Source organism: Artemia franciscana, chromosome 11 (assembly GCF_032884065.1).
Source record: "Artemia franciscana chromosome 11, ASM3288406v1, whole genome shotgun sequence".
NCBI classification, from domain to species: Eukaryota; Metazoa; Arthropoda; class Branchiopoda; order Anostraca; family Artemiidae; genus Artemia; species Artemia franciscana.
Window position 1 is genome coordinate 43,364,595 of NC_088873.1, and position 16,155 is coordinate 43,380,749.

The 16,155-nt window shown below is 34.4% G+C and overlaps 2 protein-coding genes across 7 annotated transcripts in view; one reads left to right on the forward strand and one right to left on the reverse strand.

The window, feature by feature from the left end:
- LOC136033261 (uncharacterized) overlaps positions 1 to 13,582 on the reverse strand; it is a 43,487-nt gene extending 29,905 nt beyond the window's left edge. For 2 of the 4 annotated variants that reach the window (XM_065714013.1, XM_065714012.1), the window contains exons 1-3: positions 13,426 to 13,582; positions 1,725 to 1,879; positions 716 to 930 (exon numbers count right to left, since the gene is read on the reverse strand). In XM_065714013.1, the coding sequence (XP_065570085.1) occupies positions 716 to 816 (101 nt within the window). In that variant the 5' untranslated portion in view covers positions 817 to 930; positions 1,725 to 1,879; positions 13,426 to 13,582. The remainder of the gene's footprint in view (positions 1 to 715; positions 931 to 1,724; positions 1,880 to 13,425) is intronic. The other 2 variants (XM_065714011.1, XM_065714010.1) reach the window with 2 other exon arrangements.
- Positions 13,583 to 13,656: 74 nt separating this feature from the next.
- The window catches only part of LOC136033262 (dopamine beta-hydroxylase-like), a 157,743-nt gene continuing 155,244 nt past the window's right edge, over positions 13,657 to 16,155 (forward strand). The window contains exon 1 of one of the 3 annotated variants that reach the window (XM_065714015.1): positions 13,657 to 13,787. In XM_065714015.1, coding sequence (XP_065570087.1) covers positions 13,737 to 13,787 — 51 coding nt within the window. In that variant the 5' untranslated portion in view covers positions 13,657 to 13,736. Of the gene's footprint in view, positions 13,820 to 13,919; positions 13,956 to 16,155 lie in introns of those variants that run through there. The other 2 variants (XM_065714014.1, XM_065714016.1) reach the window with 2 other exon arrangements.

Genomic DNA, 16,155 nt, shown 5'->3' on the forward strand with positions numbered 1-16,155 from the left:
GAAAAAACTGAAGAAACAATTTTAAAAAATTTAATATTAAAATTAATGACAATGATAAAAAGTTTCCTTTCCTATATTGGACTGAAAAATTTCATAAGAATTCCCCTAAAACATGGTTTATTGCCAGAGCAGCTAGATGTTCAACCCACATTGCTGTTACTGAGCTATCTTCAATATTAAGGAAATTATAAATAAACTTAAAGCCTTTTGTTTTGGTATTAAAAAATTTTCGGATTTTAATCCGTACTGGAGTGCTAATAATCCACTGCAGGTGATAGACTCCTTAACAATGGTTTCAGCTAAAAAGAAATTGAGTCTTTCGACTTTGCGACAATGTATACTAATCAATCACCTAATTTAGTGTTAAAAAATTTTATAACGGTTATTAAGAAAACTTTCTTCTTATCTAGTAAGAGGTTCTTAAAAACAAATACTTATAATAAAAAAGCTATATGGACAAATTGCTTTAAGACTACAGTTGGCTCAAGATGTTACAGCTTAGATATGGTTTTTGACTTGGTTTTAGATTGGTTTTTATATAATAGTTATAGAAGATTTAATGGTAATTTGTATGAGCAAATTGTGGGAATTCCCATGGGGGGGGGGAATGCCAGCCCATTTCGTATAGCCCACTTTTTGAATCATCATTTTACTTGGTTGAGCAGTGTTTTTCACATATTTTATGCTACCATAAAAACAAAAAAGAAATACTCACGGACAGAGAGGCGGGTCTATATTCTGAAAATATACAGCAACCTCCCTCCGGACAATAATGTTTCGGCTCATTCTTTTTCCCATGCAAGTGGGATACGGCATGGTTCAGAACAATAATATCACCATTGTTGGTTTTGTGCTTGAACTGACTGGTGTAAATGGCCCAGTGACAATATTTAATCCCACATTTTCGCCGTCCAAATTGCAGCAGGTCCCCTGAAACAATTTTAGTTTCAGTCAATTTACAAAAGTTTTAACATATTCAGCAATAACTGATTTTATACTTACGAAAATGGATTATGTTGCATCAGAAACAGAGTAAAAAAAGATACTGATAGAGAGGGACGCGGAGACATTGAGATGAACAGAGAGACAAAGAGAGAGGTGAAAGGCAGAAATGTAAATACAAAGAAGCAATAGCTGTGAGAGGGGAGTGAGAATGAAAATAGAGAAACAGAGAAAGGGAGAGAAAAATACAGAGTAAAAGACGTTGCAGACATGGCACTACGAAGAAAAGGTTTAGCACCTCTCCTTATCTTTTGCATCAAGAGAATTGAATTTTTGTACTGGTTGCAACTATATTAATCAATCGAAGGTTAAAGGCACCCGTTGGAAAATACAGAACTGAGTAAGCTTGCCTAATTTTTGAGAAAAAGGAAGCAATATCCCCCAGAAAGATAAGTGACTAAAATAAGTGACAAAAATTATATCATCATATTAAAGGTATAAGAAAAACCTACTGAGGAAACTTCAACCTCCTGTCAACAAATTATTAACTTGTCTAAGCTAAAACTGAAAATTCTCATAGAGTCAATCGATATAAATTTTTCGGCAAACTATATACAGAGCTTCGTTTTCTTCTTCCCTCATTATTTCTTTCGAATCTGGAAGTTATAAGGTACGCTAATAAGAAGATCCCAAAAATTTATGTTTAAATTTACTTCCCCTATCTCAAGACATTGAAGTTCCAGAACATATTCAACATATATATAACCTAAATTAAAACTCACCAGGCCGGAGCGCATAGTCCGTATTCTCGGTCAATTCGTAGTACCAGTCCGATTGATAGTTTTCTGGAACTCTTTGAGGGGGTCTTTCTGGAGCCGGGGGTATATTTTCAACTTCTTCATTATCTTCAATAATCCTAAAATTCGCAACCATCTCCCTAAAATTGACATACAAGTTAATTTTAAGATGCATAAAACAATGAAAATTTGTAGGACAATTAAAAGTTGAAAGCAATAAACGCAATGAAAATACAACAGTAGACAATAATCTGATCAAAATAAATACGTATTCACCAATGCGAATGCTAACCGTCAACCTTGAATTTTGACATTTAGGCTACATATTTTAGGCTATATATTAAAATGCATATGCAATGACAGCGAAATGAAAGTACTATTTTTGGAAGCCTATCAAAAGTATTCCAACAACCTTTAAGTTCTTGATGAAACTAAAAGATACCTCCTTTGAATACAATACTCCTAAATATATAAATATTTTTTCACCTTTTCTTAGCAAGTTGAGTGACAACAGGCAGCATAATTGCGGTGCCTAAGTAAAGAGCGAGATTGGCCCAATGTATTTTTTTCTGACCTAAGTCACTTCCTATTAAAGAGTTGCCTTATTAAAAGATGCTAATTCTGTTAAATACTGTCAAAAATGATTGGACTACAACCAGTCCCCCTCCCAATGTCAATAATTTCCCCAAATAAATCCAATCAACATTTTGAGATAGCTATTTTGTTCAATATCAGTCAAAAGATTCAGACATTATTTTTAGGGAGTGTCTACCCTCCACAGCCCTCAGGGCAAGGACTGTACCTTATGCAATTCATACATGGTTTACATATAGTACATGTCTAAAGGTTGGTGGCAATGAACCATAAGTAAGGAGCGACATGGCTCTATAGTAACCAAAACTGTAAAAAGAGGAAATTTTGATACCAGTAAATATATCAAGTTAATTAATTTTGTATGCTCTTTCAAAAAATGTAAGATTCGTTAAGCTTAATGTTACGCATAGAAGTATACGAGCCTAAAAATTTGCTGATTCTCGAAAAAGGAGCAAAACACCCACTAATTGTTAAGAAATCTTAGCAAAAATTTTAGAAACATTTTAGAAAAAAAAATATTAGAGAAGCCTTCTGCAAAGGATTAAAGCTCCTATCAGCGGAAAAGTGGAATTTCGTATTTTTTCGGCCAGAGGAAACTCAGAGACGCGCGTTTTTTTTAAGCTGTGATCATATTGAACCAACGGTCCTAGAACATCAAAAGCGGGCTCATTTGAACGGGTATCAAAAGTTCTATTGTTCTTTTTATGAGACCGAAAAAATTGAGGGCAACTAATCCCATCCTACGCCCCTTTTCCCCATAAATTGTCTGATCAAAACTTTGAATAAGCCATTTTTTAAGCATAGTCGAAAATTCAAAATTATACCTGTAGAGATCATGACCCCACCCCCTTCCTCATGAAATAAAATAGCGTTTTCTTTTATCTGAAAGTAAGGAGTAACATGAAACCTCAATCCAAGTAGATGCTAGTCCTTAATTGAAAGGTTTAACCTCTCCTCAATATTTTTCTCTTTACATTAAAGATTGGCTATTTGCCCCAAATTTTGAAGAACAGATTTTCAAACACAAAGGTTGTTTAACTTGAAAAGGAATCTGTTTTTAAAATTATAAAAACTGAAGGGAAATAGCAAGGTGTTGAGGAGGGGGCAACCCTTTCATATAAGGAATAATTTATGTTCGTTTTGAGTTTTAATGTTGCTCCTTACTTTTGGATGAAATACTATATTTTTTACCTAATTATTGAGAAAGGGAATTTGGCTGAATAAAGAGAATTTGAAGAACTTGTTGTTGGTGACAGAGGTTAGTCTGGATGCACTAGCTCTCTTTTCCCTAAATCAATCCCATAAACATTTTGAGATAGCCATTTTTTCACAGCAGTCTATAGATCATATAACAATGCGTCCAGGGTTGACAAAACCCCACACTGCTTCAGGGCAAGGGTTAAACGTTATAACCCATAGGGTGCATGTAATGGGAGCATTAATTTTGTGCTAGTATCAATTTATTGGAAAAACTGGAAATATTGAAAAAGCTACCTTATTCAAAATAGTCTAAAGATTAAATAACAACGCCCTTAGGATTGATTTAACACCCATAAAAGTAGTATAGGCTTAATACATACTAGTGCCTAGTTGGGGGTATACTATGAGGCATAAGGAGTCGCTAACCATTCAAACCGGTTATTTTAAGTCTTTTTTTCAGCTGTTTCTCAGGATTTTTGTTCAAGATTTTTTAAGGCGTTATTCAAGACACGGGCCCATAGTCAGGAACCCCTACTTGTAAAAATCATCTTAGTACTCTCTCAAAACTCGTAGGAAACACAAGCAACCAAGGCTATTATTGGAGTTCCTAGTCCCTAAACTAGTTTTTCAAAGTCAAGAAACGATATGGCCACTTTTTTCCGGCTATTGGACATGCTAACCCGTAAACCGCTTTTTGAAATCCAATGAACATTTTTCAATTATTTTTTTATACTAACCCATTTTTCTTCCAAAACCCTTTAAAACTCGGTGTGGATCCAATGACCAACATTATCTTACTTGGGAGCTACTCAGCCATTGTCTCAGCCATTTTACTTTTATTGATAACTCATTTTGTTCCCTAAGCTCTTTATGGATCCAACGAGTGCCATAGTCTTTTCTTTGATAGGAAAGAGGTTTTGACAACGATTCAGGAAGAAGACTTAGTGGCTATTTCTCTTTTGCTGGTATCTATCAAACGCCGCTCATAGATGACGAAATTCTTAACTGTAGCTATACATGGCAGCTATCAAACTGGAAAACAATATTATTGATCCATTTTAGTCTGAATATACAGGCAGATGTTTATTTCTTTAGAAAGTAAAGGGTTTATCATCAAAGAATACGACTTAAAGGTAATAAGATGTAAATTTGAATCTATTTTTATGAAACGACAATGGCAAAGATGCAGATTTTGTAAATTCTAGGCTCTTTTCAAAAGTCAGAAACATGAAAAATGTAATTGTCAGGAGGTTTCACTACAGTCTGGGAAACATAAAAATCATTTTTTCGTAACGAAAAACGTGCCAATTAAATGTTTTCAAAAGTCAAACACACATGAACGGGGATTTTGTATGGGTCACAGACAGATGAATTAGGTTTTTGAAGAATCAAAAACACATAAATAGAATTTGCTTCAAAGTTCAGAGACACATAAATGAGATTTTCATAAGTCAGAGACATATTAATAGGGATTGCACAAAAGTCAGAGACAGGGGAGTGGGGTTTTTCAAAAGTCAAAGGCATTTGAGCAATATTACCATTGGCACAAGGTTTCCCCTTGGTTTGTGCTTCCTATGGAGATATTAACAGCTTACTGATTATTCGACACTAAGTCAGAAATCAAATTTCATGACGTCACATTTTTTCCAGTCGAAGAAACCTCAAATAGAGAAGCCTATCTTTGACTTGGCATCGATTTAGCACCGGAAATTTCCACTGGTTCCCTCTCATATTCCTGTGTTACTCTTGAAAATGTAAAAATGACAGTAAGTTTCACTGATTAACCGTGAATATTCAGATAAAAAATATTGTTTTCATCTTCAATAGAGAAAAATTTTACAAAACAGAAGATTTTAACAACTGTTTTCTCAATTTATATACAGCTTTTAAAAGTGAACCTCTTCCCTTCCCACGTAAAAACTGACTGGGTAGTCTCTCAGTTCGGGATGGTGAGTTTGAACCTTACGACAAATCTTGCTACAATCCCCCAAATGAATTCATTTAATTTTTGTTTGTTTTTGGTTTCATTTATTTTTGAATAGTTAATTTTGATCGTTTTTTTAATAGATAATTTTGATTGTTTTGATGTTAGCTTTTTATTCGATTTGATTGTTTAGCTATTACAATAGCTTTTTATTTCTACTGATGTGAAGTTTAATATGACCTTCACATTTCTCTGTGAAGGTTCTTTTTCAGAATTTTTTTTTATCAATGTGTTGGAATTCTTGCTTTGCACATATTGTAGCGGAATATGGCTTCACTGTATGTACATGAATATGACTTCACGGATCCAAATTTATTAAGAAGGATCATGAAAATTAGCTGCGTCTATAGATAAATATGAATAAGTGTTTCCACTTCTACCGACTTATCGGTAGGTCTATCGATTGTTGGACTTATCTACTGATTAAATATCAAGCCTATCGAAATACTGATTTTTGGCGATTTTTTGCCGATTTTTTTCTTTTTAATTGGACATAATAGGTGTGACTGCGAAAAGCGCAATTTAACGAAATCCTTGAGCGATAACTTAAACCTGGTTTCTTAATTCCATTATGCAGCTTTTGCTCTTTAAAAAAAAACATAATGAATGGGAAACAGAAGAACCAACATTGTCTTTTCTCATTTCAGTTAAAAATGAGGGAGTTTATGGAATTTTTTTTCTTTTTTAACCATCTCAAATCAAATGAAAAGGGATTAGTTAATTAAGTAACTAATTATATTAATTATTTATTAATTATTAAATGTTTAAAGTAAGTTACATGGCTTAGAACAAAGTCCCAACTTGCCACCTGTTTGCCTTTCTGGATAAGGATCGCCTCATTTTAGAGACTGCACCAAGTGATAAAACAAAATTAAATAAAACACCATTAGTGCAGTGCCGGTTCTCCTGTTTTCAAAACAGCTGCAAATAAAATAGACCTACTGTAAAATGATGCCATCACCAGAAGATGGTGGTGATTTTTCAGGTTCAGCTGAAGGGAAATCAATAAAGAAAAGATAATGTGGTAAATCAACTCAAATGAAAATAAGCAAGAGACTAATCAAATATTCTCCGAAATATTTGAAAGAGTGGGAAACAGAAGAACCTTTCAAAGACTGGCTTACTAAGAGAGAAATTAATGAAATTCCATTTTGTCCTGTTTGTGAGGGGAAGCTTTCTTATAAAGAAGTCAAGATTGCGCTGGACAAACTAGATGGTTATCTATATATAGCTGCACCAGAAGAATCCTTGAGCTGTGGGGTGCTCTGACATTATATTTTACTGAGGCTGTGTTTGATGATCTTACCCATGGAAACGATTTAGCTTTTGGTTGCTTATAAACCCCTTTATGAGAATAATGTTGATGTTCATGGACTATGTTTTGGGCATGTTGACTGACTTCAATGCTCTTTTCCTATCACAGCCCCCCCCCCCCTTCCAACCATTGAAATTCGAAACAAAAAGACTTTTGGTAACTCTCTCCAAGAACTTTCTTGAGGTAAAATATGTAAATGGTTTGAGGAATCGAATAGATGTTGATGTAAATGATGACAATTACTATGTAGTTATCCAAAATATTTATTTTGGACTGAATGCCCAGCTCACTATTTCAGAGCTAGTAGAGCGCGACCCTAAGGTTGACCATAATGCAGTGATGAAGGCATACCTCACAGCAAGAGAATTTCACAAGGAAGCAGTTGCACAGACCAAAACCAGGTTCGTATTTGATGATGGTTTGAATGAGATATCCTGTCTTACAGAGCCTTCAAATGCTGCTAAGCTACATCTTTCTAGTCTTGCACCACTTCTAGTTAAGTATTTCCCTCCTACTTGTCTTAGAGCTGCCATAGATTTGAAATAGCGTGAACAAAGCTTTGTTGATGTTCCGAAGGATCTGTATTAGTCACCAGTAGAATACTAAAGATTTGTTTTGTCCATTGTTACCCCTAGTGGCCGACCAAGGTTTGCAAATCTAAGGTACGTTGTTTAATTTTCTTTTCACTGCCTTTCTCGAATGTTGTTGACGAACATCTTTACAGCACTTTAAAATAAATTGTCGACGCTGACCTTATCTGCCATCTTGCGGACCGAATGCGAGAAAAAGAAGTTGAATATGCATTCTTCATCGCTGATAGTTGATCATGAAATAGAGAAACGGCTAAAGGAAGTAAGAGCATCTGCGGCAGTTGAAGAGTTTATATGAGTGATGAAAATTAGTCTATAATAGCAAAAGTTTCTGTTTTGTGTTGCATTAGATATTTGAAACTCCCACTGTTCCTGAATTGTTGTTTGAACACCAAAGTGTGCTTTATTGATTTATTGTGCTGAAAAGTACATAATTATGTAGATTAGAATTCCATCAATGTATACATAGATACGATCCTAGGCTAAGGTCTCAAAATGTTAGCGATGTATACCTAAGATAGAAGATCAAAATTTTCTGTTCAGAGTTGCAGTGGATATTTGAAACTGCTGCTGTTCCTGAATTGTCTTTTGAAAACCAAAATGTGTTGTATTGATTTATTGTGATAAAAAGTACCTAATTGAGTAGATTAGAATTCAATAAATGTATTTTACCAATGTGATCCTAGGCTTTATTCCTTTGTTTACAGTTGCGTATCATTTGCTTTAATCATTTGAATCCAGTATTTGTTGTTTCAAATCCAATTTGGTTTACTATGATGATCAGTACCTGATTAAGTAGATTGGGATTCCATCAATAATAACTGAGCTTATTGAAAGTGCATTTTTTTAAGCCCTGTTTTCATGCGTGTCTAACTAGGTAGCTGTGTTTACGCGCGTGTCAGGCGCTTCATTCTTGTCTAAACATATTTTGCTCCCACGTAGGCATAAACTCAAATGCCAATTTAATTTATACATGAAAATCTTTCTTTTCTTACGTATGCATTCGGATTTACAGGCGTTGCAGATTTACAGCAACTACTGCAAATGCCGCGTTTGCAACATTTTAGAATCACTGCTAGCCCAAGAGTGAACCATATTAGTATACTAGGGATTTACACTAACCACTGCAAACGCTACATTTGTCATTATTACAACGAGATCAAACAACGCCCCAATACTCTTTTGCAGTTTTTAAGAAAATATTGCTTTCAATTGTCGTATGATCAATCGTAAGTCGATAAACCGTTGTAGAATGGTCTAATTCTGAATTGATCAGGGACTTCAGCAGAAAACTGAGCAGTTTTGCGAACTTAACAGGCACTTAGAGGGTTTGGGCATGTTTAAAAATTCTTTACCAATTTTTTATCGATAGCGTGACGGCATCTACTGATTTTCTACCGAATTTTAGGCACGCCATACCGATTTTCCAAGTAGGCCAAGTGGAAACACTCATATTAATGTAGTTCATTGTTTCCACTCTGGGGATTCCCCCCTAAAATGGGGATTTTTTAAGTCTTTTAGGGGAAAGAGTTTTTTTAGGGATTGGGGGATTTTCTAGGGATTTTTCCTCTCCCATGGACTTTTAGGGAATTTTTAGGGGGTTTTCCTTTAATTTTTTCATCATCTTCCTGATCAGAGAAACAGGATAATTCGATTTAGGATATGTTTCCTTGTGAATTGAACTTGGTATCACAGAGAAGAACTTCTTCAGTTATTTTAAAAATTTTAACACCACAAAGATTTTGAGATGTACAGGAGTCTTAAAAACAAACTAGCAACAAAGAACTGTTTCAAACAGTTCCACGCTGATGTGGGCCTCAAACAATCATTTCAGCTTGGACTGTTCTCGATTAATGAAGTCACATGGTTTGTCATTTTTGGGTTGTTTTTTCATACGATTATTTGGTAGATATCATGTCATTTTTTTACAGGTCAGATAAATAAAGTCATAATATATTTTGATAGATTTATAGGGTACATAGTTGTTCTTACTATAGTAAAATTTTTTTAAAAGCATTGCATGTACCATTCTTTTTCTCTACAGTACTTGTATGATGTTTAAACTTTTTGTGTAAAATAAAAAAAAACTCGAACTTGTAGCCAGCTTTATAAGTACTGACGTGAATAATAGAGGTCGACTATAATTGTTCAAACACCTCTTTTACCATTTCATTACTTTTAACCGACAAACAAAGTGACAACCATTTTTTAAAAACAATGGCACAGGTAGGAATAAATAGAGATTTTGAGAATTTAATCATTTAACAAGTAGCCATCCAAAGATTCCTACATTTATATACAAAAGTTGCAGCCTGATAATCCTTGAGCTCCTTATCCCTGATAATCCCTGATAATCCAATATTCATACTGAGCTTTTCTGTAGCAAGTCTTTGAATCATTAAGATCTTTCACATATTCTGCAATTAATCTCATAAGTTTCTAATTAAAGTAGAAATGACTAGCCTATAAAACACAACCACATAAAACATAAGGGTAAAATCAAAGTTAATTGACTTCTTGCTATCTCAGAAAGGGTTTAGGTTAGTAAAATGAAACTTTCAGGGATGAGTCTACAGGCTAAAATATGTCCCAGGAAGGTATTTTAAAGTACCCACCTCCACTCATTCTCCCTCTAGAGGGCCCTGAAATTTGTCTGCATGACAGGTCTATACCTATTGAAATACCTATTTGACAAAACAATTTACCTTAATTTTCAGTTACTAGTTGCTTTTTCTCTGCCAATAGTTCTGAATATGCAATTCCTGTTATCTGAGTAGAATTTTGAGCCATATCAATGTTTTTTGTTTTTTTTAATTTAGGAAATGTATTTGCATATCTTTAAAACCTTATCAAATGGAATTGAGCAATGTTTTGAAGCTGAAAACAAAACAACCCATATTTTTAAAGGTCATCAAAGGTCAGGGCCTTCTAGAGGGAGAAGGAGTGGATGTAGTTGCTTCAAAATACCTTCCCGGGACATACTTTAGTCTGTAGATTCATCCCTGAAAGTTTCATTTTCCTAACCTAAACCCTTTCTGAGATAGCAAGAAGTCAATTAACTAGAATTTTACCAATATAAGGACTAACTATTGCATGATATAAAAGAATTAAAATTTTATTTGGAAGATAATTTTTCAAATAGCAAATAACTGCAACTCCTCTAGAAACTTTAGCAACAACTAAATCACTGTGCCATTTTCAAGATAAATTACAATTGACATAAAAACCAAGATAATACATGCAATTTATCTAATTCAGTGTCTCTCTACCCAAAAAATTTTCCACCAAGATTAATATGTAATCTCAATCTACTATATATTGTAAAATTAGTTTTACTGACATTTACTGATCTAGGCTAGTGAATGTATAAAGTGAGCCATTACACTAGGCAATTAACCTTTTCTATTACAGGTTTGATACAACAACAAGAAGAATTAAGAGTAGTATCATCTGCAAACAAAGTGAGGCAAGCGCCCAGAAGGGAGTAGGCTCTATCTAATTATATCAACAGGTGATACTTTGACAAATAGGCTTTTGCAGCCTCAACTTGCTGAATTTTATTTTTGCCGGAATGAATTATAGTGCAATATGAAAATGACTTGAAAGCAGATAAAAATTGAAGGGAAACAATGGAATGGACAAAATGGAATAAAAGGAATCATAATCTGATTAATATACACATCCTGCATATTGCAAAATATTTTTTTATCTTAGTTTTTGGCATATTCCCACCTCCAGAAGCACAGTTAAAGGAGAGGAGGGACCCCCCCCCCTAAAAAAATCTGATGAAATTCCTGGATTCAATACTAAGAACCAGCATAGTGTAACTTTCACCTATCCTTGGAAATTTAGCTTATATGTCCCCATTAGCTGACACAGTGGACATTTTTGTTAGCACATTCTTTATATCCCCCTCTAAACTTCATATTATTAGCTGCACCCCTGCCTAGATATATATCCTTGACCATCAGAGGGAGAGAGGCGAGAGTGAATACATTCTCATAAAAGTCCCCAAAACATTAAGAAAACAGATAAGATTAGGAATTTAGTGTTTCTACTTTCACTTTCTGTGCATATTTTCTCAAAAATTTCCTTGTCCACTCACTACATTTACTATTCCCTTAAACCAAAATTGCTGGTTTTATGGGAATTGATTCCTAATGATCTATCTACATCAAGAGGCTGTTAGCTAATTGTTCCAATTTAGAGAAGGGGTTTCATTTGACCAAAAAAGCTTAATATCCCCTGAAAGATTGATTTAAAAGTCAACAATAAAACTGCCTTGAAATTAATGAACCTGTCTTTTCATATTTTCAAATTCCCATCTCAGTAAATTTTTTGTCCACAACATAGTTTAGCAAGAATGAAAGTGAATACATCTAGGCCTATTCAAATAGGTGCTGGTCCTGATTTTGTTTTAATTGCAGGTCCCTCTAAATACTAAATATCTAAAGAAACGAATAATTATTTAGTTATTTATCTAAATAATTAAATATCTAAAATAACTGAATGCAAAAGGATTTATTGAATATAAATTTACATCACAAAATATGAATACATAAAATTTACATATTTCATTGCTTTTGTTCTGAAAATTCCTTTGAAAATCCAATTTCTTTGTGTGCTCAATTTTAATCAACATAATTGCTAAACTGTCTAATCTGGTGAATTATTGTTGATTTCAGACACTTCCTTTTTTTATTAGCTGTGGCCTTGCAAATAGATTTTACTCCAGAGGCAACTGCATACTAATTAGTTTGACTCTGTTAGTAACAAGAAGCTGCCTTGACCACCAAGCAGTCTTGGTTTTCAACCCAACAAGCATAGCTTTCCTCAAGATTGTTTAGACCATCTAATTCATATGCTTCTGCATTTATCTCCAAAGATGATCTTTGAGTTTGACACTGTAAAAGCTGGTTGAAAGCCATTGCCACCAACCAAAGAAATGATAACATAAAAGCCTGTCCAAGCTTCTGACAACATCAAACATCAGACCAAGAAACCCTTATTGAAATTATTCAGAATATTTTGAAAGTTAGTTTGTTTTTTTTTGATGATTGTGCATTTGAAATAAGACCCTTTCAAATGCAGGCCCAATTAAAAGATTCCTAAAAATGTGTATTCAAAATAATATTTTACTATTTAGACCAAGGAAAAATAACAATTCCCATTCATAAATAAAGTACAAATGGCAATAGTTCCTCATCATCAGATATCTAAATATGTTTCTAAGCTATTTGTTACTATGAACTGTTTTACTTTTTGGGGCCCCATTAAGAGCTCAAAACATAATTTTTCCTAGAAACAATTATTGCATTAGCCTATCAAAGAGTATAAAGCAGGCATCAATTTTGATGTATTCATTTTCTTAGTTTTGATTTGTGTCTATCTCCTGTTTAACTCCAAGTTTCCTGGACACAATTATAATGACTAAAATGATTCTATTCTTTTTGTTACTATATCCTGTGTTGATCTTATTGGCTACTAGACTATAGATAGTGCTGTGACCTCAATGTAGTAAATACTTTCTGCCTTCAAAGGTATTGATCTTTGATGAACTTGTATGTTATATATGGGTAGGCTACTGGATTCCAAGCCCTTGCTTTGATAATGATTATTTTATTGTGGAAGTGGGATTTTATTTGAAACTGACCAGTTACCCTACTTTTGATTGGGATTCTTTTTCATGGCTTTTTGTAGTTTAATATTTTTCTTTTGATTTCAGACACTATGTCTTTCCTAAAAATTCTGTTTTTTACTTGACAAATTCTGTTTAGTTAATAGGCCTACAAGCTGTGTTAAACTTAAGTCTAAGCTGTGTTCATTTTATGGGCTACTAGACTATAACTATTATTACGAACAAAAAGTAGGAAATACCTTCTCCCTTAGGTAGATTTGATCTTTGATGAACTGGTAGACTACCCGATGCCAAGCCCTAGCTTTGGTAAAGATTATTTTGAATATGAGAGTGGTATTTTATTTAAATCTGACCAGTTATCCTACCTTTAATACGGATTATTCTCGAGGGCTTCTTCTAGTATCATTTTAATTTTTATTTTAGACCCTTTTCTTTGGTAAACAAATTCTGTTTAGTTAAGGCACATTTTCGAATCTTCTGAGTTGCGTTTGATTCACTTTTCAAGTTGACTGAAATCAACATTCCGACGTTTTATTTGCGATTCCGAGTTAACTAGATTTAACGTTTTAGTTGCGATTCCGAGCGTTCGATTTGTAAAAGTTGACTGAAAGTAGATTTTTAACAACTTTTACATTTTGCTGAAGGCAGAAGTTTCAGTTATAGCTAATCATGGAGTATGTCTTCAGATGGATCCAAAATGAAGGCACCACTTTTGTGTACCAGTGTGGTGAGTTATTGAGCTTGATTTTTTGTTGTTGGGTAAGTTGCACTAAAATAGACTTAAAAACTAAGTTATTAGCCTAGTTAAAACTGGCTTTTTTCTTCTGTGGGTGGGTGGGTTTTTTCTTTTACTGGGTGGGTGGGATAGGTAGATAATAAAATGGTTAAGAAAAAGGTAAAATTCTAGTTAATTGACTTCTTGCTATCTCAGAATGGGTTTAGGGTAGGAAAATGAAACTTTCAGAAATGAATCTACGGACCAAAGTATATCCGGGGAAGGTATTTTGAAGCAACTACCTCCACTTCTTCTCCATCTTGAGGGCCCTGACTTTTGATAACCTTTAAAAATACGTGTGTTATAAAAGTGAAACCTTGCAAAATAGATCGGAAAAATTCTAGTTAATTGACTTCTTGCTATCTCAGAAGGAGTTTAGGTTAGGAAAATGAAACTTTTAGCGATGGGTCTACAGGCTAAAATATGTCCTGGGAAGGTATTTTGAAGTACCCACCTACACTCCTTCTCCATCTAGAGGGCCCTGAAATTTGCCTACTTGACAGGTCTATACCTATTGAAATATTGATAAAACAACATTTTACCTTAATCCTCAGTTACCAATTGCCTTTTCTCTGCCTTTAGTTCTTAAAATCCAATTCCTGATATTTGAGTAGAATTTTGAGCCACATCAATGTTTTTTTTCAAAATTTAGGAAATGTATTTGCATATCTTTAAAATCTTATAAAATGGAAATGAGCAAAGTTATGAAGCTGAAAACAATTTTGTTGTACTCTAGTTAAGCAGAAGATCTATTTTGCAAGATTTCACTTTTATAACACACATATTTTTGAAGGTCATCAAAGGTCAGGACACTCTAGAGGGAGAAGGAGTAGAGGTGGGTACTTCAAAATACCTTCCCAGGACATACTTTTGTCGATGATTCATCCCTGAAAGTATCATTTTCCTAACCTATACCCTTTCTGAAATAACAAGAAGTCAATTAACTAAAGTTTTACCACCTGATTTTTGAATGTCAATGCATCCAGAAGGAAGTAAGCAACATTAGGAGAACCTTCAGGGAGGCATACCTCCAACCTGACTTCAACGTGTTGCTGCTCTCAAGCCTACCACCTTACACTGAAAGATTTGTACATAAAACTATTTTTGATTTCATTAGACAAAATGATATCTGCGATTTAATCACAAAGATGGTAGCAAGTCTTATACCCAACCCATCATTGTGCAGATTGAAAACCGTCATGAAGCCAAAAGGGGACCAGTGTGGACTCCCAGAAGGCTTGGCATTTCAAGAAGCCATATGCTTCTGCACTCACCTTATTTTTATGGCACTTGGTATTAATCAAGTGACATATAGCAATCACAAATTCTATCAGTCTGTCTGTCTGTCTGTCGGTCCTGATTTTGCTACTTTAGCCACTTCCAGGTAAGCTAGGACGATGAAATTTGGCAGGCGTATCAGGGACCAAACCAGATTAAATTAGAAATAGTCGTATTCCCGATTTGATCATCTGGGGGGAGTGGGGGGCCTGATAATTCGGAAAAAATAGGAAAAATGAAGTATTTTTAACTTACGAACTGTTGATCAGATCTTAATGAAATTTGATGTTTGTCTGACCGGCTGTGGTGACGTTGGGGGGAGTTGGGAGGAGGAAACTTAAAATCATGGCAAACATTTAGATTGGAGGGATTGGGATTAAACTTGGTGGGAAAAATAAGCAGAAGTCTTAGATACGCTATTTAAATAATTGGAACAGATCCGCTCTATTGGGGGGGGGGTAATTCTGAAAAATTGGAAAAAATGACGTATTTTTAACTAACGAAGGAGTAATTTGATCTTCATGAAACTTCATGTTTAGAAGGACCTCGTAACTCAGATGTCTTATTTCAAATCTCAACGGGATCCAGCGTCATTGGGGGGGGAGCAGTTGGGGGGACCTGAAATCTTAGAAAATATTTAAAGCAGAGAGATCAGGATGAAACTGGATGGGAAGAATAAAACCTGTCTAAGATACGTAACTGACATAACCAGACCAGAACTGCTCTCTTTGGTGGAGTTGGGGGAGGGGGGGGGTTAATTTGGAAAAATGAGGTATTTGTAACTTATGAAAGGGTAATCAGATCTTAATGAAATTTGATATTTAGAAGGATTTTGTGCTTTAAAGCTCTAATTTTAAATTCCAACCAGATCCTGTGACATTGGGGGGAGTTGGAGGGGGAAACCAGAATTCTTGGAAAACCTGAAAATTGGGGTATTTTTATTTTACGAATAGGTAATCGGATCTTAATGAAATTTGATATTTAGAAGGAATTCATGTCTCAGAGCTCTTACTTCAAATTCGGACCAGATCTTTTGACATTA